The sequence below is a fragment of the Scyliorhinus canicula genome, chromosome 11 (assembly GCF_902713615.1).
Source record: "Scyliorhinus canicula chromosome 11, sScyCan1.1, whole genome shotgun sequence".
Classification (NCBI taxonomy): Eukaryota; Metazoa; Chordata; class Chondrichthyes; order Carcharhiniformes; family Scyliorhinidae; genus Scyliorhinus; species Scyliorhinus canicula.
Genome location: NC_052156.1, coordinates 40,907,869 through 40,931,955, shown reverse-complemented (window position 1 = coordinate 40,931,955; position 24,087 = coordinate 40,907,869). Strand labels below are relative to the sequence as shown.

Sequence of the window (24,087 nt, the reverse complement as noted above, 5' to 3'; positions counted from 1 at the left end):
TTTGTAAACACACTCAAATTATGTCAGGAGTATGATTTATTTTCTCTCTAGTTCCCTCTAGATAAGTGTCTTACAAAAGTTGTTTCCTTGTCCCTATTTTTTTGCAACATGACCCAAATGAGAGCCCCAAGTAATTACATTACCCTGTATATATTGAGAGAGAAGACCTTAAAACAGAGATTTCATTTTAATGTATTGGTAGTTGATCACTTTAATGTCAAGTGCCTTCTTGTTCTTCGTAACCTTGCACGTTTTTGTCAATTATGTAACTGAAGATCATCTTGTACATTTTTTCCTACAGGTGACCGATTCTAGCAACACCACTGGCAAACAAATCAATTTCACAGTGAGGCCAGGTAGCGTCTATTTTAAGGTTGGATTGTGATGATAATGGGCACCTCAGGATCTGTATGTTTAATCTCAAACATATTTAGAAATGGTTAACAAATAATTTATTTGCATAGGTCAAAGAAATTATCTTGAGGGAAGGGATCAGAGTTACCTTATTGAATCAGAGCATATCGATGGCTGCCATCTTTAGAGGACTGAGCAGCTGGGTTTTTTATGAATTTTCAAAAGTAATTTCATCACACTGGATTTGTAAGAAAGAAAATTTTCCATTGAAGTGATGGCCTTATGAATAAAAAGCAGAAGACAGAGGATTCATATATAAAAGGTTCCTCTCCTTGAATATTAGCTCTGTGGATTTTTATGGCGTGGATGCTTCAATTACTAGGGATACCCACTGTTGTGACTTATTGTATGGGTTTTAAAAATCTGATACATTTTCCTCACTCTCTTCTAAAGTAAAGCTTCAGATCCTTCGTGTACCTTCTCCTTATAACCATTATTTAGATATGTCAGGAGGTCTTGTGGCACAGTCTGGGCCAGAAGCTCCGGGTTCAAGCCCAACTACAGGACTTGTGGGCCACAGAGGGAGGGTTCATAATGTGGTCCAACGGATTGACAATCAGCTTGGAATCCGTCCACTACTTGCCCACTATTCCCTAAGGGGGGAAAAAATGTTTGCGAAGATGCGCTTTAAAAAAACAGAATGTCGGCACGTTACAAGGGGAAAAACAGCTTTGAATAGTTGGTCATCAAGTACAGATTCACCGTTGGGGGCTGAAAAAGGGGAAAATCTGTACAGACTGTATAGTTGATTGTTGGGAAGTATGTTTCCTAGGGTGTTTATTTGCTGCAACCTGTTTTGATACATGTTTGTAATAAAATAATGTTTTAAAAAAAGTAGAAATTCACCAAAGTGTTTAGGCAAGAAATCCCTAATCCCAGATTGTCTATGATGTTTTTGCTGATATTCCCGCCGGTATCAGCAAGTTGGCACAGAATAGGAATCGATCCTGCGGTCTTCCTGACTGAAATAGCCGAGCTTCTATTTATCCAAACTACTTGTCAAAAGTCAAGAACTTATCTAATGAGCCTCCACTTTCGTTGTGGAAAAATGTAATTTTCAATTTGTCTTCTGGATGGCAACAGAAAATAGGTACAAGCTTATGAAAACCAGCTATTGGTGCCACGACTCGGCTTTGTATCAAGTTTCTGTTCAGTAAACTAACATGTTTTCTGCTTTATCCTCCTCTTCCATTAGTGCACTATCTATGGGCTGGGCCAATTCGAGCAATTGCCATCACAGTTCCGCTGGTGATCGTTTCCGCCATCATCACTCTCCTCACAGTGCTATGCTGTAAGAAGCAGCAAAGTAAGCAACACGCTGCCGTTTTGTTCCCTGAAGTAAAAAAAATAACTTTCTGAAGTAAATTCAAGGTCAATTTTGAACTTTTTTCTAAGTCATGTTCCAGGATCTTTTTTGATTGTTTGTCCACAGAAAAGAATTGGAGGGAGGGCAGCACGGTGGCGCAGTGGGTTAGCCCTGCGACCATACGGCGTCGAGGTCCCAGGTTCGATCCCGGATCTGGGTCACTGTCCGTGTGAAGTTTGCACATTCTCCCCGTGTTTGCGTGGGTTTCGCCCCCCCAACCCAAAGATGTGCAAGCTAGGTGGATTGGTCATGCTAAATTGCCCCTTAATTGGAAAAATGAATTGGGTTAATAAATTATTTTTAAAAAACTAAACAAAAAAGAATTGGAGGGGTAAAAATACTTTTTGAAGTGTTGGCATTTGCACAGGTTTAAGAAGGAAGGCCACGAGTTTCAGCTTTTCAGAGAATGTGGGTTAAAGCCAGACTGCAGTCTTCTAGGACTATCAGGAACAATAGGGAAGTCATTATTCCGTCCTGGAGAAGTTCTCAACAAATACCCACTCGAGTGATTGGAACGCCCCTTCCTAATGCACGTTATGCGATACTAAGTGACGGAGCATGGGAGTAGGTTTGCATAGTTGCAATCTGCACAATTCTCTGAAAGTGGAAGGGGTTAGCAATTGTTTTGGGGACAAGAAAGTAAACATGCATATTGACAGTGAGGTTAGACGAGGAATATTGGTGGACAATAGTTAGAAGGTCTTTGCTGTCTGACAATAATCCAGTGAAGCGTATTACTTGATTGTTGTCAAAACCAGGATGACTTCTATGAAAGCTGGCTGATCCTAGAGTAGCCATTAATTTTTTCTCTCAAATATCACCCCCCCCTCCCAAAACTTTCCGGATAGAGTTAACAGTTATAGAGGGACTATGCTAATCCAGTCCTTACCCAATAACAATCGAGCAGAAACCATACGAACATAGCAGTCAAATTGTTGGAAGCAACAAAAGAAACGATTAACCAATCAATCTGTTCTAAATAGTACTGGCTGAGTGACAAATATTAGCTCGAACAGCCAGAGAACATCCTGCTCTTTAAATAATGCAATGGGATCTTTATGTTCATATGATTGTATCTCCAACAGTAAAACACTCCCCTCGAGACTGCACCAAGTGCCCATCTGTATTGTGCTCAAACTCCGGAGTGAGATCTGCACACACCCTTTGGAGTGAGATCTGCACACACCCTTTGGAGTGAGATCTGCACACACCCTTTGGAGTGAGATCTGCACACACCCTTTGGAGTGAGATCTGCACACACCCTTTGGAGTGAGATCTGCACACACCCTTTGGAGTGAGATCTGCACACACCCTTTGAATTGATCTTTTTATTGAGCTTCAGAATACAAGAATTTATAGCATATACCAAACTAACTATTCTCTCAAAGCATATACCAAACTAACTCTTCTCTCAAAAGTTTTGGAGTGAGATTCGGATGAAGATACATAAATCCCACTGTCTGCATCTTGTAAACATTTTCTCATCTGGAAATAAGACTAGAGCCAGTCCACAGGTTAACCCCTTCTAATGTAAATTCGAATCAGCAGATATTTGATTGGGCTGAGATAAAATTAATGGAATGGGGATATAAAAAGTGTTGGCCCGTGGGGGGGGGGGCTAGAAATACCCCATCAAATGTAGTAGTAATAATAATAATCTTTTATTGTCACAAGTATAAAGTTACTGTGAATAGCCCCTACTCGCCACATTCCAGCGCTTGTTCGGGTAAGCTGGCACGGGAATTGAACCAGCCCTGCTGGCCCTTGTTCTGCATTACAAACCAGCTGTCTAGCCCACTGAGCTAAACCAGCCCTATAATGTGTCAATTAGTTTTGCTGTTGTGTCATGTAATTTTATCTGTTTGTGCTCAACAATAGAGGAAAATCAGTGAGCAGGTCACACTGGCATTTCTCATGGGTTTCCTGGCTAGTTACGGAGCAGCAATGACAGGGGCCTGGAAATGGAGTGATGTAGAATGATTGTAGGAAATTTAACATTGAGTTTTTGAAATACAATGGATGGTGCAGATTACACTATTTAGAAATTCGCAATAAAGCACAATTTTTGTTAAGTCCTGGGTCTCAGATGCTTTCCCTCATGGGATTGTCACAATTTTCACTATTTTCTTTGAACTAGATGAGGGTTGTTATGTGACTATATTCAGTGCTATATATATTTACATTTTCCAAAAATAATTAGTACATTTAGGTGCTTGGTCGTGCAGAACTGAGAATTACTGAAAAAGAAAAATGCTATCAAAGATTTTCTTCTTGCACTCATCTGTACAGGTGCAAGAATGCCAAATTTCAAAGGGATCAAAATGTTACATGATATGAAAAAAGGGCATTGATGGTTGGCATTTCAACCCTGGTTGAGGCATTGTCAGAATGCACTGTCCTCTGTAAACAAAACACGTCTAGGCAATGAGCCTTTTAAAAACGAAAACCGAATCCTGGGGGACTATTGATACGATTATCTGATAGGATTATTTTGTTCATAATCTAATGCATTGGAATATTATTCTGTTTTGACAGCCCTAAACCATCCTGCATACTTGAGGTTCATATCAAGTATTGCTATTCAGGGCAAGGATACTTTGGTGCCTTGTTGAGGAATTGTGTTTGGGTTGAACTGCTTGCATATTAAGATTGATCTTGTGTTGTTTTAGATCCGGTGTATTCGGAACTGGATGAGGAGAATTCTGAATCATTGCCAATTCCTCGGTCCAAGCCAAAAGTTTTCATCTGTTATTCTAGTAAGGACTGTCAGAAACACCTCAGTGTTGTTCAGTGCTTTGCATTCTTCCTGCAGGACTTCTGTGGCTGCGAGGTAAATTTGCTTACTCTATGTAAAACTACGTGTGGGGGGGGAATAATTTTAAGTCTGTCAAACATTATACTGTGAGGAGGTTTTGATCAGTTTTAAAGTGGTGTCTGCATATTGAAGATGTTTAATGAAGCAGACACTTGCTGAAAGAGGTTGCAACTTGCTATGAATTTTGCCCTTAATGAATGATGTGAACCACTTTCTGCACATAAATTTATAGTTTTAGAGTATATTTTTAGATGATCAGAATCCCTCATCTATGCTTTTATTTCCCCCCTCAAGACTCAATTAGCATCCTACGTATACTTGAGAACATCCAATACTCTGCTGTCTGTATTTGAGTTTTTTTGTCTTTATACCTTGCTTTAAGCAGCACAAAACGTTATGGTTTCAACAAAACCTGAACAAATGTCATATTCCGCACAGCAAAACTGAAAGCAGCTAACCCTAGAAAGACTATTAGGAGTTCCCTTCACATCTTTTTGGGCTATCCAATTTCATGCTGCGTCTGTCTGTCTCCAAGTTCAATAGTATAGATATAACATCTGTTTGCTTGCTGCTACTTGTCAGTGTCACCATAGCTGTCATCTAGCCGTGCGTGATTCTGGAGCAAGAGCTACTGTCATGTTTAGTTGGACATTAGTCCTCGCAGATTATAACTAACAGACTGGAAGCCAATCAGAAAGGTCACCTGAATTCAGAACGGTGAACATAACATCACATTTTCACATGTGTTAATTTTTCACTATGAAGTCTTTAGAATGATTTTCTGATTCCAAACTGCAATCAGTTTTCCTGTGCGTAAGAAGATAGCACATTTCTGCAGTCTATCTGTTCACCCAAGTGGATATCTTTTATCCTGAATTTACAGATCAAACTCACTGCTGGATAAAGTAATTTGCTTGCATTCTGTATTCTTAAAACAGCAAGCAATGATTACTAACTTATTGATCATGGTCTGTAAATGGTCAGTACCCTCCTGACTAAAAGATTAAAGAGAAATGGAATCTTCTGGCTTTATTTGGAGAGAATGGATTTGCATTAAAATCACTTGCAACATTATTATTATGCAGGGGAAAGTTGGTGTGTTTTTAAAAAAAAATGCATTTGAGGAATGGATTGTCCTATCTGTTATAGAAACTGAGTTTTTTTTGTTTTATTTTGTTTTTAAATAGGTTGCCTTGGATTTGTGGGAGCATTTGGAAATCTGTAAGGAGGGGCAAATGGATTGGCTCAGTCGGCAGATCATGGAGTCCCATTATATCATTGTTATTTGTTCGAAAGGAATGAAGTTCTTTGTAGAAAAGAAGCATCGTAAACATAAAGGCAGCTTTAGAGATGGTGGGCAGGGAGAACTTTTTATTGTGGCTGTTTCTATGATAGCAGAGAGGCTGCGCCAAGCACGACTAAATTCAGGCAACCCCTCCAAGTTCATCGCCATTTATTTTGACTACTCCTGTGAAGCAGACATTCCTGGTATCTTAGATTTGGCTTGCAAGTACAAACTGATGGACCATTTCCCTCAGCTGTATTCTCATTTACATGCTCGAGATCACAGCCACCCAGACCGGGACCCGCGTGAAGTGAACATTCGTAAAAGCAACTACTTCAGAACTAAATCTGGTCGCTCGCTGTACATAGCCATTTCTAATATGAAGCAACTTATCGAGCTAGAGCCTGACTGGTTTGAGAAGCAGCTATTGCCAGGTCTTCCCCGTCTCTCTCATCATCAAGGACCAGTTAGAGTTGACTCTGGACTTGTCCTGAATGAAGTAGTTTTTAAGCAGCCAGTCACTGAGCACGATTTTCACTTGAAGACCATTGCAGATGTCACCCCTATTAATTCAGTCTCCTATTCCATAATTCAGCACTTGAGCATCATTGGAGATGCAGATGTTTCTGATCGTCAAGATGCCAGTTCTCTGCTGAGACCCTTGCCACGAATGGTGGCATCTGTGAACTTGCCCGAAATGCCCCGTGACTCTGGGATATATGACTCTTCCATTCCTTCATCAGAATTATCACTGCCTTTAATGGATGGCCTGTCTTCAGACCAGACAGAAACCGGCTCCATTGCAGACAGCGTCTCTTCATCCTCAGGGTTAGGTAAGATATCTTGCAAGTACCGACTATATCCTAAGGTTTGCTAGAGACAGCAGTATGCATTATAGCTTGTACCAAAGTACCATACTGTTTTGTATTAGAATGCACCAAATAAAGGCGGCATGGTGGTGCACTGGTTAGCACTGCTGCCTCACGGCGCCAAGGACCCAGGTTCGATCCCGGCCCTGGGTCACTGTCGGTGTGGAGTTTGCACATTCTCCCAGCGTCTACGTGGGTCTCACCTCCACAACACAAAGATGTGCAGGGTAGGTAGATTGGCCACACTAAATTGCTCCTTAATTGGGGAAAAAAAGGGGGAAAAAAGAATGAGTAGAGATGAGGAGGGTCCTCAGTGAAATTAATTAGATACCGAGTACACTTGCTACAGTATTGGGGGAAAAGTTACCCTTCAGTTTGATATTCATTGTAACCAATTGCTATTCTTATTTGGGGACTAATAAAGATAGAACAAGCTAAAAATAAAAATCTGTTGCAAAGGTCTTCGGCCAATTGTGAACTTGATGCAGAGAGCAACTTGTATAATATCCAAAGTGGACTGTTCATTTTCTGGGAACTATTTAAGATCAGTCATCATGCCCCGTATATAATGTGAATAAAATCAAGAAACAAGAATACTTGCTGCAGTAATGAAAACCTGAAGAAGAGACTCGATGCTGCAAAAATAAATCAAAATTCACAAAACCACTCATTTGCACTTTTGAAGCTGTACATAAAGTAGAGGCAGAAATTGCAATTTAATCTGTTAAGACAGCCTCTACAAACATTGTACAATTCAGACTCTACCCTGTTCTCAATCTCTAGGTGAAATTATGTGTGGCATTTCTTTCACCGTACCATAGGTAATTGAGCAAAACTTTGAATGCACCTCTTGTATGCGGAGAATCTTATTCCATTGTTTGAGTTTAATGGTGCACCAACCTTCTCAAACCTCAAGAGGGTGCTATTGCATCAAAACATTGATACAATTTCATTTTTAAGTACCCAGTAGCAGGAATCGTTACCCGCATTCTGAACAAAGTAGAAGGGAATTTAATTTTAAAAATAAGTGTCTGCTCACCAAGTATTCTGTTAGTTATTGTGTTAGTTGCCACTGGGTAATGAAGAAGGTCTATTGGCTTGTAACTTCCTGGCTCAGTGCGGAATTTGGGTGGCATCCCCCTCCGATGTTCCCAGGTAAGGGTTTACTCGGCATTGTCCAGAAGCGCTAGTTTCCTCTGAACAATTGGGCTGGGCCCGGAACCATCCGACAAAGTGATTTAAATCGCTCACTTCGGAAGGTTCTGCCCGCTTTTATACTCAAAGTTACTCTGAAAGAGTACAAAGGCAGGTCAGAGGCTGGGATTTCTGTGGATAGTAATTCGCCTCCTGGCTCCTCAAAGCCTGCCACAATCTACAAGGCATAAGTCAGGAGTGTGGTTGAACACTCTCCACTTGCCTCGATGAGTGCAGCTCCAACAACACTCGATATTCACCACCATCCAGAGTGACACGGTTAGCACTGCTACCCCTCAGCACCAAGGATCTGGGTTCAATTCTGGCCTCTGGTGACTGTCTGTGTGGAGTTTGCAAGCTCTCCCTGTGTCTGCGAGACGTTCCTCCGGGTGCTCCGGTTTCCTCCCACAGTCCAAAGATGTGCAGGTTAGGTGGATTGGCCATGCTAAATTGTCCCATAGTGTGTCCAAAGATGTGCAGGTTGGATGGAGTTACCAGGTTACAGGGATAAGATGGGGAATGGGGCTATGTCGGGTGCACCTCCAGAGGGTCGGTGCAGATTCAATGGGCTGAATGCCTTCCCTCTACACTGTAGAAATTCTATGGTTCTTTCTATGGTTAAAGCAGCCACTTGATTGTCACTCCATACAATCTTTATCCACCACCGACACATAGTGGCCGCAGTGTGTACCATCTACAAGAAGCACTGCAGCAATTCACCAAGACTTCTCCAATAGCATCTTGCAAACCTATGACGTGTACCACCAAGAAGGAGAAGGGCAGCAGATGCATGGGAACACCATCGTCTTCAAGTTCCCCTCCACATCATTGTAACTTGGAAGTATATTGCTGTTCCTTCACTGTTACTAGGTCAAAATTCTGATAGTACGCTCCTAACAGAAATGTGGATGTTGCAAAGCAAATTGACTGCTCCGGTTCAAGAAGGCAGCTCACCGTCACCTTTAAAGGCAGTGTGGGGTTGGCAATAAACACTGGCATAGCCAGTGCCACTGAATGAATAAAATTCCATGAACGAATAAAATTTTTAAAATGCAGTTTTTCATTGGATTCAATATAACCAGGTTTAAATTACAAATATAAAGTCAAAATTGCACCCGCAAGTCCTTGATTCCATTGTTTTAATGTCTTGGCACAGTTTACTCTCCCCATCCCCTCCTGTGGGAATGTGGCTAATATGCATTTGATGCATCCTTGAACACTGCAATAGTCACCGTAACATTTTATACCGTTGGTGCCAACAGAAGTACAGTTGATTCTCCATCTCTTTGATCTTTCACCTGAACTGTAATTTGTCTATTAGATGATGCATTTGTTTATAATGTGCGTTCTATCCATTCCTCATAATTGATAAGAAACATTATGGTCAGAATAATGGTCAGAATTCTTATTAAATCAGATTCTTATTAATATACTTTGCAGTTGTAAGTTAAGTAAACACACACGTACTTAACAAAAGTCTTGGATGACAACGATAGATGCATTATAATTTGGAACTCCGTATTCAGGTTAATCAAACCTTCAAATCGGGATTAAGATTGCAGTTGGCTATTTTGTAGCTTTTCTTGCTCTGTACCCTTGCCCTATCGGACCCTGCCCCAACTCATCTGCACTGAAATCCATGGCTTTCGTTACCTCACGACTTGGCTATTCTAATACTCTGTGAGCTGGTCTCCCATCTTTCACAGTCCATAAACTTACACAAAGCTGTTGCCTGTATTTAAAGCTGTCCCATTCACCCCTTGTACTCACTGACCTGCATTGACTCCTGGTTTAACAACACTTCAATTGTAAAATCCTCATCCTTGCTTTTAAATCCTTCCACAGCCTTGCCTCTCTGTATTTCTGTAACTCCTTCATCCATGCAACCCTTTGAGGTATCTAATTCTAGTCACCTCCACACCCTGATTTTAATTCGTTCACCATTGGTGGCCATACCTACAGCTGTCGAGTCCATAAACTCTGGAATTCTGTCCTGGAACCTCTCCTTCTTTCACTTCTCTTTTTAAGGTGCTCCTTAAAACCTTCACCATTGACCAAGCTTTTGGTCATCTGCCCTGATAATGTGACCTATGGCTCAGTGTCAGAAATGTTTTGCTTGAGGACACCCTTGTCTGGCACCTCGGGGATGATCTTGCTACATTAAATTGTGATACATATGCAAGTTGCTGTTAGCTCAGGCTGGTTTAGCTGAGCGGGCTGGACAGCTGGTTAGTGATGCAGAGAGAGCCCAACAGTGCAGGTGCAATTCCCGAGACAGCAACCACACGCAGACGCCGGAGTGGGGATGGCAACCATACGCCGGTGCAGAGACGGCCAGCGGGCGCACATGCGTGGTCCCGTGCCGGGCCGCCTTTCGGCCCCGGAGCAGCGTGCAGCACTCCGCCATCGCGCTAACCCCCTGAAGACCGATTAATTGCTGGGCCAGGAGGCCCATTGACGCCGGTGTACACCACTCCGGTGTTTACACCGACTTCAACAATATGTCCGTTATAATAATAATAATCGCTTATTGTCACAAGTAGGCTTCAATGAAGTTACTGCAAAAAGCCCCTAGTCACCACATTCCAGTGCCTGTTCAGGGAGGCCGGTATGGGAGTTGAACCCGCACTGCTGCCTTGTTCTGCATTACAAGCCAGCTATTTAGCCCACTGTGCTAAACCAGCCCCAGTTGATGCTGTAGTCATAATGATTCACCATAACATCTTTCTTTTGCACTCAATGCCTCAATTGATATAGTCCAGGAAACCTGTGTGCCCTATTAACCACATTACCCTCACCAAATCCTTTCTCTTACGTCATTAAAAAATGTAATCAAATTAGTTAAGCGCGATTTGAAACAAATCCATGTGGACCTTCCTTAACTAATTCACATTAGTCCAAGTGAACGTTAACTTTGTCGCAAATTATTATTTCTAAAAGGTTTCCAAGAATTGTGGTTGGACGGACATGCCTGCACCTGCTAGGCTTACCCTTGCATCCTTTTTTGAACAAGGGTATGTAACATTTGCAATTCTCCGGTCCTCCGACACCATCCCTGTAGTTAAGGAGCATTGGGCGATTATGGCCGGTGTCTCTGCAATTTTCAGCCTTACTTCCCTCAGTATCCTGGGATGCATCTGGTCCAACCCTGGTGATTTATCAACAGCTAATCTTTCTGAAACTTAGTCTTCAATTTTTATCCCCTTCAGTGTCCCAACCACCACCTCTTTCATCATAACTTTGTCAATATCTTCTTCCTTGGGTAAAGACAGATGCAAAATGCTAATTTTGTACCTCAACCATGTCCTCTGCCTCTTTGTGTGCGGATCCATGTTTTGGTGCCCTCAGTACATCTTTGGATTCCCTTTTATATTTGCTGCAAGTCTCTTCTCGTACTCTTGCTTTGCTTCACATTTTTTTTCAACGTCACGTATGAACATTCTAATTTCGGCCTGGTTCTCACTTGTAATGTCAGATAGACATATATGATATGCACCCTTCTGCCGCTCACCTTCGTCCCTCTCTTTTTTGTCAACACTCATGGCCAACACTCCACGATCAATGGAAATATTGGGTTGTCCCGATGACCAATTTCAGACTTGCCGAATCTTCTTGAATGCAAAGCCACTCCCCCATCTCATCTCTCCATTCCTAGAAAAGCACTGGGGAAGATTGAGTGAGAGTTGGAAGGGTGAAGAATGTTCTTTTCATGCTCACTTGTGCTGTTTTTAAAAAAAAAGACATTGTGAAAATACTTAAACGAGTCGCAATATTGAGCTCTTGCCTCAAGCCGACATGACCCACCTCCCAAATTCCTCCACAGTACATGGGTTATTCATCACATAACTCATCAGAATGGATTTCTCACTGCTGAGCCCCAGGCCAGACTGTGCCAAAAGCTTGCTTTGTCTTTAATCTTGATAATTACGCCTTTTTTAGTAACTTGTTGCATGATTTTCTTCACAGGGGAAGACGAACCACCAGGCCTCACAAGAAAATCGTCGATTTCTGAACCATGTAAAGTGGAAATAGATAGACACATACACACTGCAGTAACTCTATAACATTCTATACCACAGAGTATGCATTGCCACTTTACCTTCTCAGCTTTATATTCACTAACAGATTGCAATTGTGACTGTTCAAGCCACACTTAGATCCTCAATATATTATGGAAGTTGAATCTTCTATATATTTAGTCCACTATTATGGTTGAAAGGTCAGGTTGGCAGGCGTTAAGCAAGTGGCATTGTTTCAGTACAAGGGCTGGTCAATTTGATTGGGATCAGTGTTTAATTTCAACAATTATATCATTGAATTGCGACACTAACTTGATGCTTTTAACTGTTTAATGTGATATTTATTTTGTATGTACTGATTTGCACCATATGTGCATCTTGATCATTAGAAATTAATATCTTGATCTTTGTGATTAATGACAAACCTGATGTGTTAACCAATATTTACACCTGTTAAGATAGAATGAATGACAACTTGGGAAAGAACATTACAGGTGCAGTACTGTAAAAACTTTTATCATTTATCTGACTATTTCATGTTGTAGAGACCAGAGTTATTAGATTTAGATTAACATTGGACATGCACATGTTTACTGATGACGTATTGCAGATAATTGCACTACTATGCCCACTGGGGAGAGGGTAATTGTATAATAATTTTAGTTGGAAGAATAATTTAAAAAAGAAAATGCAACTGATGTTCACTGATCTTGTAATGTGCTCTAACTTGGATTGTAATGTGCTCAAACCTGGATTGTAATGCACTCAAACCTGGATTCTGATTTTAAACATTTAAACTTAATATCTTTCCAACTACAAAATAATGCTACTTTTTAAATGTCAGATGCAGCTAAGAAAAGAATGATGTTTAAGTTTTTAGTGACTGTTTATTGAATACTATGCCCACTGGGGAGAGGGTAATTGTATAATTGTATTTGTACACTGCTGTCACCCACTCAAACGTTTGTTATGTTGATTTATAATCCAATCTCCCGTATAATTCAGCCACATCACTCATTGCTGCAAAATGGAGACTGGTTTAGCTCAGTTGACTAGACAACTGGTTTGAGATGCAGAACAAGGCCAGCAGCGCGGATCAATTTTCATACCAGCTGAGATTAATCATGAAGGCATGGCCTTCTCAACCTTGACCCTCACCTGAGGTGTGGTGATCCTCCTCTGGTCACCTGGAACAATGGTGACCTGTTGCAAAATATTTTTTAAAATAAATTTAGAGTGCCCAATCATTTTTTTTCCAATTAAGGGCCAATTTACCGTGGGTTGAGACCCACGTGTTTGCGTGGGATGAGACCCATGTGTTTGCGTGGTTCTCACCGCAACCCTGTGCATTTTTGTGGGTTGCGGGAGTGAGACCCACGCAAACACGGGGAGAATGGGCAAACTCCACACAGTGATCCAGGGCCTGAATCAAACCTGGGTCCTCAGCGCCGTAAGGCAGTAGTGCTAACCACTGTGCTACCGGGACACCCGCTACCTGTTGCAAAATAACTACACTGTTGCACTTCCTGCTGCAAAATAAACTCAGCTCCCCAACTTGGGACATGAGTCCATCCTGCCGTGCAGCTGTGGTTGGCGGTGGTGGTGGCTTGCCGGATGTTACCAGATGCAGCATATTGAGTGATCTATACCAAGGGCTGGCCTTTGCCTATTGGTGTTCTCATTTAGTTTTATTTCCTCACTAAGAATAAATTTTGAAATTACTCTGTTTTGATAAATTAATTTTACACAATAATGATTTATTGTATGTCACCAGTCATAGTTGTGGCATTGTTAGTTATTTATGTCATGGAGTTCAATTTTGGGCTGACGTCATTTTAATAATTTGATTTTTTAATTTTATTTTTATTGAAATTTTCAATATCTTAACATTTTTACAAAGATTAAACACAACCCCCCCTTCCCCCCCCCCCCCCCCCCCCCCGCCCTCCCCTGCCCCTTGACAGCAACCAGATCCCCAGTGCAAGATAAACAAACCTTGTTTCTCGTGGAACCACTCACCTACCCCTCTCAGAGCAAATTTCACCGTTTCCAAATACAGAAACTCCATTAGATCCCCCAGCCATGCCGAGGCACAGGTGGGAGAAGCTGACCTCCTCCCTAACAGGACCCGCCTGCAAGCAATCAACGAGGCAAAGGCTAAGACATCTGCCCCCGCCCCCATCCTCCACTCCAGCAGGTCTGACATCCCGAATGTGGCCTCCAGGGGACCTGTCTCCAAATCTACATGTAGGACCTCTGATGTAGTGCTTAAAAAATAACTCTCAAAATGTCTCCAATTTTTGGCAGGACCAGACATATGAACATGATTAGCTGGACCCCTCCCGCACCATTTTCAGCTATCCTTCATCCCTTCAAACAGCCTTTGTTAAGTGCACCACTTTTAATTGAATCAACCCCAGCTTCTCCCACCTGTGCCTCGGCGTGGCTGGGAGATCTAATGGAGTTTCTGTATTTGGAAACGGTGAAATTTGCTCTGAGAGGGGTAGGTAAGGGGTTCCACGAGAAACAAGGTTTGTTTATCTTGCACTGGGGATCTGGTCATGCACGAGGTTTAGGCATTAACCCTCCACAGCACCTCGCACCATAATCCCTACTCCAACACCATCCCCAGGTCCTCCTCCCACTTGGCCTTAATCCCTTCCATGCACACCTTATCCTCCTCCACGGTCCTACCGTAAATCGCCGAAACTACCCCACCCTCCAGCCACATCACCAACAGTGTCTCCTCCAGCAATGAGGAGGGCCATATGCTGGAATATTCAGGAAGATGTTTCTTGCGAAGTTCAGCACCTGCATGTATCTGAAGCCTTCCTCACACTGGGGCCCAAACTTCACGGCCCCCTCCCACCCCCGCCAACTCCTCCAAGCTGTCGAACCGTCCCTCCAAAAACAAATCCTTCATTTACTTCGCCTGTCCTCCCATCTCCAGAACCTTGCATCCATTTTCCCTGGCTCAAACCCATCATTTCCTCTTTTAGGCATCACCCTCGAGCCTGTCCTCAACTCAAAAGTGCTGCTGGCATTGCCTCCAAATCTTAAGCATGGCTGTCACCACAGGACTCCCTGAATACATCCCTGGGGCAAACGGTAGCAGCGCCATTGCCAGTGCCCATAATCCCAAGCCCTTACAGGAACCTGCCTCCGTACACACCCATAAGTCCCTCCGAATAATTTCATGTTCTTAACAAATTACCACTTTGTTTGAGGCCCACATTGTTCGACTTAGAAGAATTTTGTGTCTCTTTTAACAGTTATTGGTGTAAATCTGTTGCAAAACTATGGCCCTTTCACTGCCCTGCTAGCATGATGCTGTGTTGGAAAATTATTCCAGTATGGGATATCCCAGCTGAACTTGTCCAGATATGCCAATCCAGTAGATGATGACTGGATCGCGAGCAGGAGTAACAGCTGGTTGTTTTCTTCTTCCCTACCCCCACCCCCGGTCGTGGTCATCAACAACTTAGTACGAGCTGGAGTTCAAACCTGGTACCTTACTGGATAAACCTCTTGCCATATTGTAGTGCCACGTTTATAACGGAATGTGTTTGACAATTCTTCAAATATGTTTCAGATCATGGAATTTTATGGACCAAATCCTACTGATGAAGGGTTTGATGTAAATCTGGTAGATAAATAGATAGGAAGTGGATTTTTTTATCACCTTCATTCATTTGGCATTTTGAGGGTTGGGTTCACTACTTTTACTTGCCCAGGTGATTGGGGCAAGAATTCAGTGAAGGTTTCTGTAGTGTCAAACATCTCGAATGTTACAGGAAATATGAACATTGTGTCTTTTGCTACTTTCATAAATAAGTAAGCAGTTGGTATATCCTTTATTAGTTTCTTACAGTCAGCTCATCATTATTTAATATGTGTTCACACCTAGCTTTTGTAGATCATATTGTGTTTTGTCATGTTATTTTGGTTATTGTGAAATATTTTGTTGTAGAGTGCTTTTATGAACTTTTACAAAATACCCGATGTATTTTTTATTTTATACCAGCTATAAGTTTAGCTGACTGAGAAAATGTTCTGCTGTTTGTCTTTTTGTACTGGTGTTTTTTTTAAAGTAAATAAATAATCCCGAAACCATTAAATGCTTCTTAATAAAGACTTGTCCGTGCATCTTGTGATCTGGTAGATTCCAAATACAGCACAGCAGAGTCAAAATGATATTTTATTGCAGTGAATTCAACTCTATATTATGCTCAGCTTCACAAAATTTCAATCTTCATTCATCAAATACTAAATTTTCAAGCTTTGGGCAGCATGGTGGTGCAGTGGTTAGCACTGCGGCCTCACGGCGCCAAGGTCCCAGGTTTGATCCCTGTGCTGGGTCACTGTCTGTGTGTAGTTTGCACATTCTCTCCGTGTTTGCGTGGATTTTGCCCCCACAACCCAAAAGATGCACAGGGTAGGTGGATTGGCCATGCTAAATTGCCCCATAATTGGAAAAAAACGAATTGGTTATTCTAAATTTATATTTAAAACATTTTTTTTCAAGATTATTGCACCTCATCACATCATAACAAACCTGAATTTAACAGGGATGTGTCGGAATGGTTTCGCTGTAGCTTGGGGTGTGAATTGTGCATAATTTGCCCTCTGATATTACACGTGTATAACCAATGCTCACCTAGAATTGTCCCTCAAGTGCAATTAATATGCGTACCGTTTTTTTTTGTTTTTATCATTGCACTTGCCTGTCTCATCTTGGGGAAAATGTAACTGGTGAATTTAGTAACTTTATTTCTGCTCTTGGTGGGGGACCAGTGACCTAATCATGCTGGCCTTGGTTTTACAATTGCTTCTCTTGGAGACATGTACAGATCAAAGTTACTGACTGGGCCCAATGCGGCCAGCTATGTTTCACTTAAGCCACAGTTAAGAGAGATGGGGATGCAATGCAGTGTAGCATTGCTACCTGATTCTGAAAAAGCATGCCTCATGCTGCCAATTGTGAAATGACCATGGTAGCAGTTGGAGAAAATGTCCATGCAGCTTATAGAATTTACAGTACAGAAGGAGGCCATTCGGCCCATCGAGTCTGTACCGGCTCCTGGAAAGAGCACCCTACCCAAGGTTAACACCTCCACCCTATCCCCATAACCCAGTAACCCCACTCAACACTAAGGGCAATTTTGGTCACTAAGGGCAATTTATCATGGCCAATCCACCTAACCTGCACATCTTTGGACTGTGGGAGGAAACTGGAGCACCCGGAGGGAACCCACGCACACACGAAGAGGATGTGCAGACTCCGCACAGACAGTGACCCAAGCCAGAATCGAACCTGGGACCCTGGAGCTGTGAAGCGATTGTGCTATCCACAACGCTACTGTGCTGCAGGCTGGACAATTCTATGTTTAAGGTGAATAGAATGGGGAAAGAGGTTAGAGCAAATCTGCCGTTAAGTTAACACTACAAATATGATCTGTATTTGAAATGAAAGAAACTCTGCTTTAATAGGAAACAGTTTGGAAGTTCAAGCAGCTAATAATCTGACTGCTGTTCAGAAGAACACCAGTTCACGCTTGAAAATTTCTGGCCTTAGGTTTGCATTAAGAGCTACATTTCAGGCAATGTGGATAATTATCACACCCTGCAGAATGTAGACACTCCATCTAGAAGCAAGAGGATTGACACTAAAACTGATAATGGTGAATGTAAAAACCTGTAATTGTATCCTTTCCACTTTTTATGCTCTAAACAACTGTGACAAATATGTTTAATATATTTATGCAGAATTGAAATTACAAAGGTAATGCCTGATAATTTCAAATTTTATCGGAGTTATTTGATTTAATCAAATGTCAGTTTATGTTGGGGAGGCAGTGAAATGTCACAGTTGGCTTGATTGGACTTGATAAGAGATTTTTTAAAATCCTAAATTAAACTTGAAGTAGGAAGAGTGAAGGATAACCCAATGTTTAAATTATTTGCACACACAAGGTTTCTACACAAATATTCATTTCAATTTCATACAGTGGTTTATGGAAAATATTTACAGCATAGTATCAAGTTTAACTTCACTTACATCTGAGTTATATGCAAGTGGATTCTCTGTACCCGTCCATATAGCAATCATCAAATGCACAAGTCACAGTGCAAGAGTCCAGCTGTCTTTGATACATGCATCATCAGTGACTAGTGATACTTCTCTCCGCATTAACAGTCTTACCACTGAGTCAAAAGGTTCAGGTCCCACAATAAGACTTGAGCACATAATCTAAGTTAATGCTTTGAAGCCATGCTGAGGAACAAATGCATTGTCAGAGGTGCTGTTTGGGATATTAAGTGTTCATGACGGCCTCGTCTGTCAGGTCAGTTGGACACAAGGTCCCAAAACATTTTTGAAGAGCAGGGGTGCTCTGCTATCCAGGCCAACATTTATTCCACAGCTAATGATCTGATGTTTTTGGAGTGATCGTTTCACTGGGACGTGTGCTGGTTAACTATATTTAGAATTGGATAATTTCATAGAATTTACAGTGCAGGAGGAGGCCATTCAGCCCATCGAGTCTGCACTGGCCCTTGGAAAGAGCACCCGACCCAAGCCCACACCCCCACCCTCCCCGCAACCCAGTAACCTCACCCAACCTTTGTGAACACCAAGGGCAATTTACCATGGCCAATCCACCTAACCTGCACATCTTTGGACTGTGGGAGGAAACCGGAGCACCCGGAGGAAACCCATACAGACACCGGGAAAACGTGCAGACTCCGCACAGACAGTGACCCAAGCCGGGAATCGAACCTGAGACCCTGGAGCTGTGAAGCAACTGTGTTAACTACAATGCCAACGTATTGTATCCTGTACTAATAACTGTGCTAACCACAATGCCAACGCATTGTATCCTGTACTAATAACTGTGCTAACCACTATGCCAACGTATTGTATCCTGTACTAATAACTGTGCTAACCACTATGCTACCTAATTGTATCCTTGAACTCTGAATGCATATTCAGGCAGTTTATATTCTGAGTGCAAGGTTGTGAATATCTGAACCTAGTCACAGTTAGCTAGGACACATTGTACTAAACAGGACCATTCCAAGGACATAAGACACTAAACCAGAAATATTAATTATATAAAATTCTCCTGAGAACTGAGGAGGTCCATCTATGGAGACAGTCTTTGAAAGAAATTCTTTTCATAAATCCTGAAATTCCAAATATGCCTAATGTTGGGATTGGTGACACTTCCTATTGGGACATGGTTGAGAAAAAGGTGATCTATTTGGTAAACGAGAACGTGGCATGTGGGCTGTTTAAACTGTAGGAAAATAGAAAGCCCGGGTTGTAAACTTAAAAGATATAGCTGCTGAATATTACTGGAGATAAGTACAGGGAAACTGTTTATACATAGCTTCTAAGCTGTGATTGGAGTTTGGGACTTTACCCATTCTCCACTATAGAGGACCTGAGATAAATGATTACGGAAAACAATAGCACTTCAGTGATACTGTTGAGATCTGGGTTGTAATTTTCAGTACTTTCTATTTCTTTAATTTGATTGAGTCAAATTGATTTTTATGTGCGTTCTCCTTAATTGTGATCCACTTGTTAGATTTGAAAGTTTTTGTGCTTGTGACTTATGTTAATGTTTCAAAAAGCTTTAGACAATTGATTACTTTAGAAGCACCGTGACTCTTTTAAAGAGGCAAATGTGGAATGTTGCAGCTTTAGGTAAAAAAAATAGGTGGTGGCAGCTGATTCTAGAGCAGCGCTAATGCTGCCTGCACATGATGTCTATGACAGGTCTATGTTAAAGAATGTGGTGCGAACAGAAAACCAAAGAAAGATAAATCCCTCCCACTTCAGTGACAATTCACTGTCACAAAGTGCAAAGAAAGTTGAGGTTCAAACGAGAAATCATCTTCAACACCAGGTATTTAATTAGTATGACGATAGTTCCATTAGCTAAAAATGTTACCAGTCCAAGGGCAGGATTTTCCCTGAATGTTTTGGGACCCCGACATCAAGGTCAAATAGTTGTTCCAACTTAGCATTGTGAAGGAAACAATTACCTGACAGCCATTTTCCCTGGATTGGTCAACTAGTGGCCAGAGGGGGCGGCATGTGGCCCAATGGATAGCACTGGGACTGTGGCGCTGAGGACCCGGGTTCGAATCCCAGCCCTGGGTCAGTGTCTGTGTGGAGTTTGCACATTCTCCCCATGTCTGCATGGGGGTTTCACCCCCACAACCCAAAGATGTGCAGGTTAGGTGGATTGGCTACGCTAGATTGCCCCTTAATTGGAAAAAAAATAATTGGATACTCTAAATTTTAAAAAAAACTAGTGGCCAGGGGGAGACTTCTAGTGGCGCAAGATGCGCACAAGTTGTCTCCCACTGGAAAGACGACCCGTCTGCTCTTTCCCAGCAGCCAGGCCTTTTAAATGACTGAAAAAACTCTGAATTTATCTGGATAGAGTTCCTCTTCTCTGTTATGCCCAGGAGAGGCAAAGCTGGAAACAAACTCGGCCTGAATTTCGACAATAGACTCAGACTCTGAAGCTTCCCATGGATCAATTGGAGGAAAGATCGGGATGGCAGCTTCTCCAGCCACTCCACTAACAGCAAATGCACACAGCAAAATCTTAACTGTTGAACTCAAAAAATACTTTGGATCTTAAAAGATCAATCGAGAATCCCTTGGTTCCTATTCGTTCGGTTCTAGAGATCACCAGCTAGACTGATGAAGCACAAGAAGCCATAATCACGTGACCAAGGATAACAGGGCACTAACATCCAAGCTGAACAACCTGGAGAACAGATGCAGAAGGCAAAATATTCATGTTCTGGGGTTACCAGAGGGGATCAAAGGCCACACCCCAATCCCTATTTCTTAGACCTGTTCTGCAAAATGGTGGGTGAGAATATACCCCCCCATCCCCCTCCGAATTGCACTGGGTCCACCATTCGGTTTGACCTAAGCCTCACTCTGGCGATCCTCCCTCCTATTGCAGTAATTGCAAAGTTTCACAGCTTTATGGAGAACAAGTTGGTGTTTTGATGAGCAGGGGAGCACCAGGATTTTACGTGGCAAGGCCACTCTATTAGATTATACTTGGACATGAGTATAGAGCTAGCCAAGGAAAGGCCACCTTTAATTGGGTGATATCTTCTCTGTGTAAAAATGGAGTCAGTTTTAGAATGATTTATCCAGCCAGCCTTTGTGTAACATTCTGTGAAAATACTTTTTGTGACTCACTGGAAGTTGCAGGCTCCTTTGTTCAGAACTCCGTTTAATCTGACCTGTGGCTCGTTGTGTGGGCACTTTTCATGCCTGTTGTATGGGTGCATTCTTTTTTTTTAGAAAATATTTTATTGAAGCATTTGTAATATTCACAGTTTGAACACTTTAACATTTCTTTAAAAACTGCACGGGCAGGCACGCAAAAAGCATAAAAATAACATCCCCTACTACCCCCGCCCTATTTCCTAATTACCACTATACAAAGTTCCCTGTCCTTGTCTTACACTACCATGCCGCCCATTTTCTTCCCCCCCACCCCCCGCCCAGCTGCTGAACTTTCCTTGAAGAAGTCAATGAACAAATGCCAACCCTTGAATTGAACCTCTCAAGGCAAACTTAATCTTTTCCAGCCTGAGAAACCCTGCCATGTCGCTGGCCCACACTCCTGACTTTAGAGGCTCCGAATCCCTCCATCCCAGCAAAATCCGTCTCCGGGCCACCTGGGATGAGAAGGCCAGAAAATCGCCCCCCCAACCCCCCCTCCCCAGGGCCCCCGGATCTTCCGATACCCCAAACATTGCCAATTCTGGACTCGGAGTCACCCTCCCTTCCAGAACCTCTGACATGCCAGAACCCCCTCAACTTCGGACACGCCCAAAACATCTGTACATGATTCGCCAGGCTTCCACCACAGCGTCTGCACCTATCCTCCACTTCCTCAAAAAAACCTACTCATCCGTGCTACCGTCATGTGGGCCCTCTGAACCACCTCGAACTGGATCAGACTGAGCCTGGCACACGACGAGGATGAATTGACTCTTCTCAAGGCCTTTTCCCATAGTCCGTCTTCCAACTCCCCTCCCAACTCTTCCTCCCACTTCCTCTTCACCTCCCCGATTGGGATCCCTTCCCACGCCATCAATTCCTTGTATATCTCCGATACTCTCGCATCCCCAACCCTCGTTTTTGACATTACCTTATCCTGTAGTCCCCTTGGGGAGGCGAGGAAAGCTTGGAACCTGCCAAACCCGTTCCCACCCGGCAACTCAACCTCCTCCTCCAATGCCTCCAGGCTTGGGAATCCCTCCTCAATGAAGAGATCCCCAAATCTCTCAATCCCTGCCCACTGCCACCTACTAAAGCCCCCATCCAACCCCCCCCCCCCCCGAAACAAAAAGCGATTGTCACAGATTGGTGACCCCTCCAATCCCATGTGCTGTCTCCATTGCCCCCACACCCTCAGGGCTGCCACCACTGGGCTTGTGCAGTACTGAGCCAGCATGAATGGCAGGGGCGCAGTTAATAAAGCCACCAAACTCGTTCCCTGACAGGATGCCTCCTCTACTCGCTCCCAAACCGACCTCTCCCCCACTACCCACTTCCTGACCATCGATATGTTGGGTGCCCAGTAATAATTGATGAAGCTCGGGAGGGCCAAAACCCCCCTCTCCGCGGCCCCATTCCAGAAGTGCCTTCTTCACCCTAGGGGTTTTACCAGCCCACACAAAACCCAAGGTCACCCCATTCACTTTCCTAAAAAGGCCGTTGGGACAAAAAATCGGGAGACATTGAAAAAAGAGCAGCAGTCTCGGGAGGTCTGTCATCTTCACCGTCTGCACCCTCTCCGCCAGTGTCAGCGGGAGCATGTCCCACCTGTGGGGCTGCTCCCAATCCATAGCCACCTGAATCCGCAGATACCTGGAACTCCTCCCCATCACTTTAAAAGGTAGATTCCCTCAGTCTCTTTTCCTGCCCGCGTGCCTGAATCGCAAACACCTCTTTCCCATATTTAGCTTGTAGCCTCAAAACTGCCCAAATTCTTCCAGCGTCTCCATGATTCCAGCCATCCCTCTCCCCCAACGGGTCTGTGATATAAAGAAGTAAATTGTTTGCGTAGAACGAGACCCTTCCCTCTCACTGTTCCCCGACAGACAGTCGATGACCTAAGCGCCATTGCAAAGGGTTCTATGGCAAGGGCAAACAGTAGTAGGAAGAGGGGGCATCCCTGTCTTGTCTGACCGGACCCGGTTGATTCTTACGTTTGCCACCGAAACCTGATGTAGCAACCGGACCCAATCCACAAATCCCTGCCCAAACCTGAACCTGCCTAGAATATGCCATAGGTACTTCTCTCTACCCGGTCAAACGCCTTTTCTGCATCCATAGCTACTACCACTTCAACCTCACGCCCCTCTGCTGGCATCATTATAACATTTAAAAGCCGTCCAATGTTGGACGTCAGGTGCCTGCCCTTCCCAATCCTGTCTGCTCCTTCCCGATTACTTCCAGGACACAGCCCTCTATATGTGTGGCCAAGATCTTTGCCAGCAATTTAGCGTATACGTTCAAAGGGAGATCGGCCTGTATGATCCGCAGCTCTCTGAGTCCTTACCCTGCTTCAAGATGAGAGAGATCGTGCCTGTGATAACGTTGGGGGGAGCACTCCCAGTTCCTTAGACTCATTAAAGACCTTAGCAGGAGTGCCCCCAGTAACCTAGAAAACCTTTTCTAAAACTCCACTGGGTATCCATCAGGTCCCGTGGCCTTACCTGATTGTATCGCCCCCAATCCGTCTATCACCTCCCCGAGCCCAATTGGCCCCCCCAGGCCTTCCACCATGTCCTCACCTACAGGAACTCTAACCCCCCCAAAAATCGCTTCATACCCTCCTCCCCAGCTGGGGGTTCCGATTTATAAAGTCGACTGTAGAATTCGCGAAACCCATCATTTATCGGCCTCGGGTCCACCACCACCTTCGCCCTCATATCCTTTACTTTCGGAATTTTTCTTGCTGCCTCCTGCTTCCTCAGCTGATGTGCTAGCATCCTACTAACTTTCTCCCCATATTCGTATATCGCCCCTTTTACCCTCCTCATCTGCCCCTCTGCCTTACCTGTGGACA

At 43.2% G+C, this 24,087-nt stretch overlaps 1 protein-coding gene across 2 annotated transcripts in view; it reads left to right on the top strand.

The window, feature by feature from the left end:
• il17rd (interleukin 17 receptor D) overlaps window positions 1-13,868 on the top strand; it is an 82,450-nt gene extending 68,582 nt beyond the window's left edge. For both annotated transcript variants that reach the window (XM_038812820.1, XM_038812821.1), the window contains 5 exons: window positions 302-356; window positions 1,610-1,720; window positions 4,450-4,610; window positions 5,783-6,713; window positions 11,910-13,868. In XM_038812820.1, the coding sequence (XP_038668748.1) occupies window positions 302-356; window positions 1,610-1,720; window positions 4,450-4,610; window positions 5,783-6,713; window positions 11,910-12,007 (1,356 nt within the window). In that variant the 3' untranslated portion in view covers window positions 12,008-13,868. The remainder of the gene's footprint in view (window positions 1-301; window positions 357-1,609; window positions 1,721-4,449; window positions 4,611-5,782; window positions 6,714-11,909) is intronic.
• The last annotated feature ends 10,219 nt before the right edge of the window (window positions 13,869-24,087 follow it).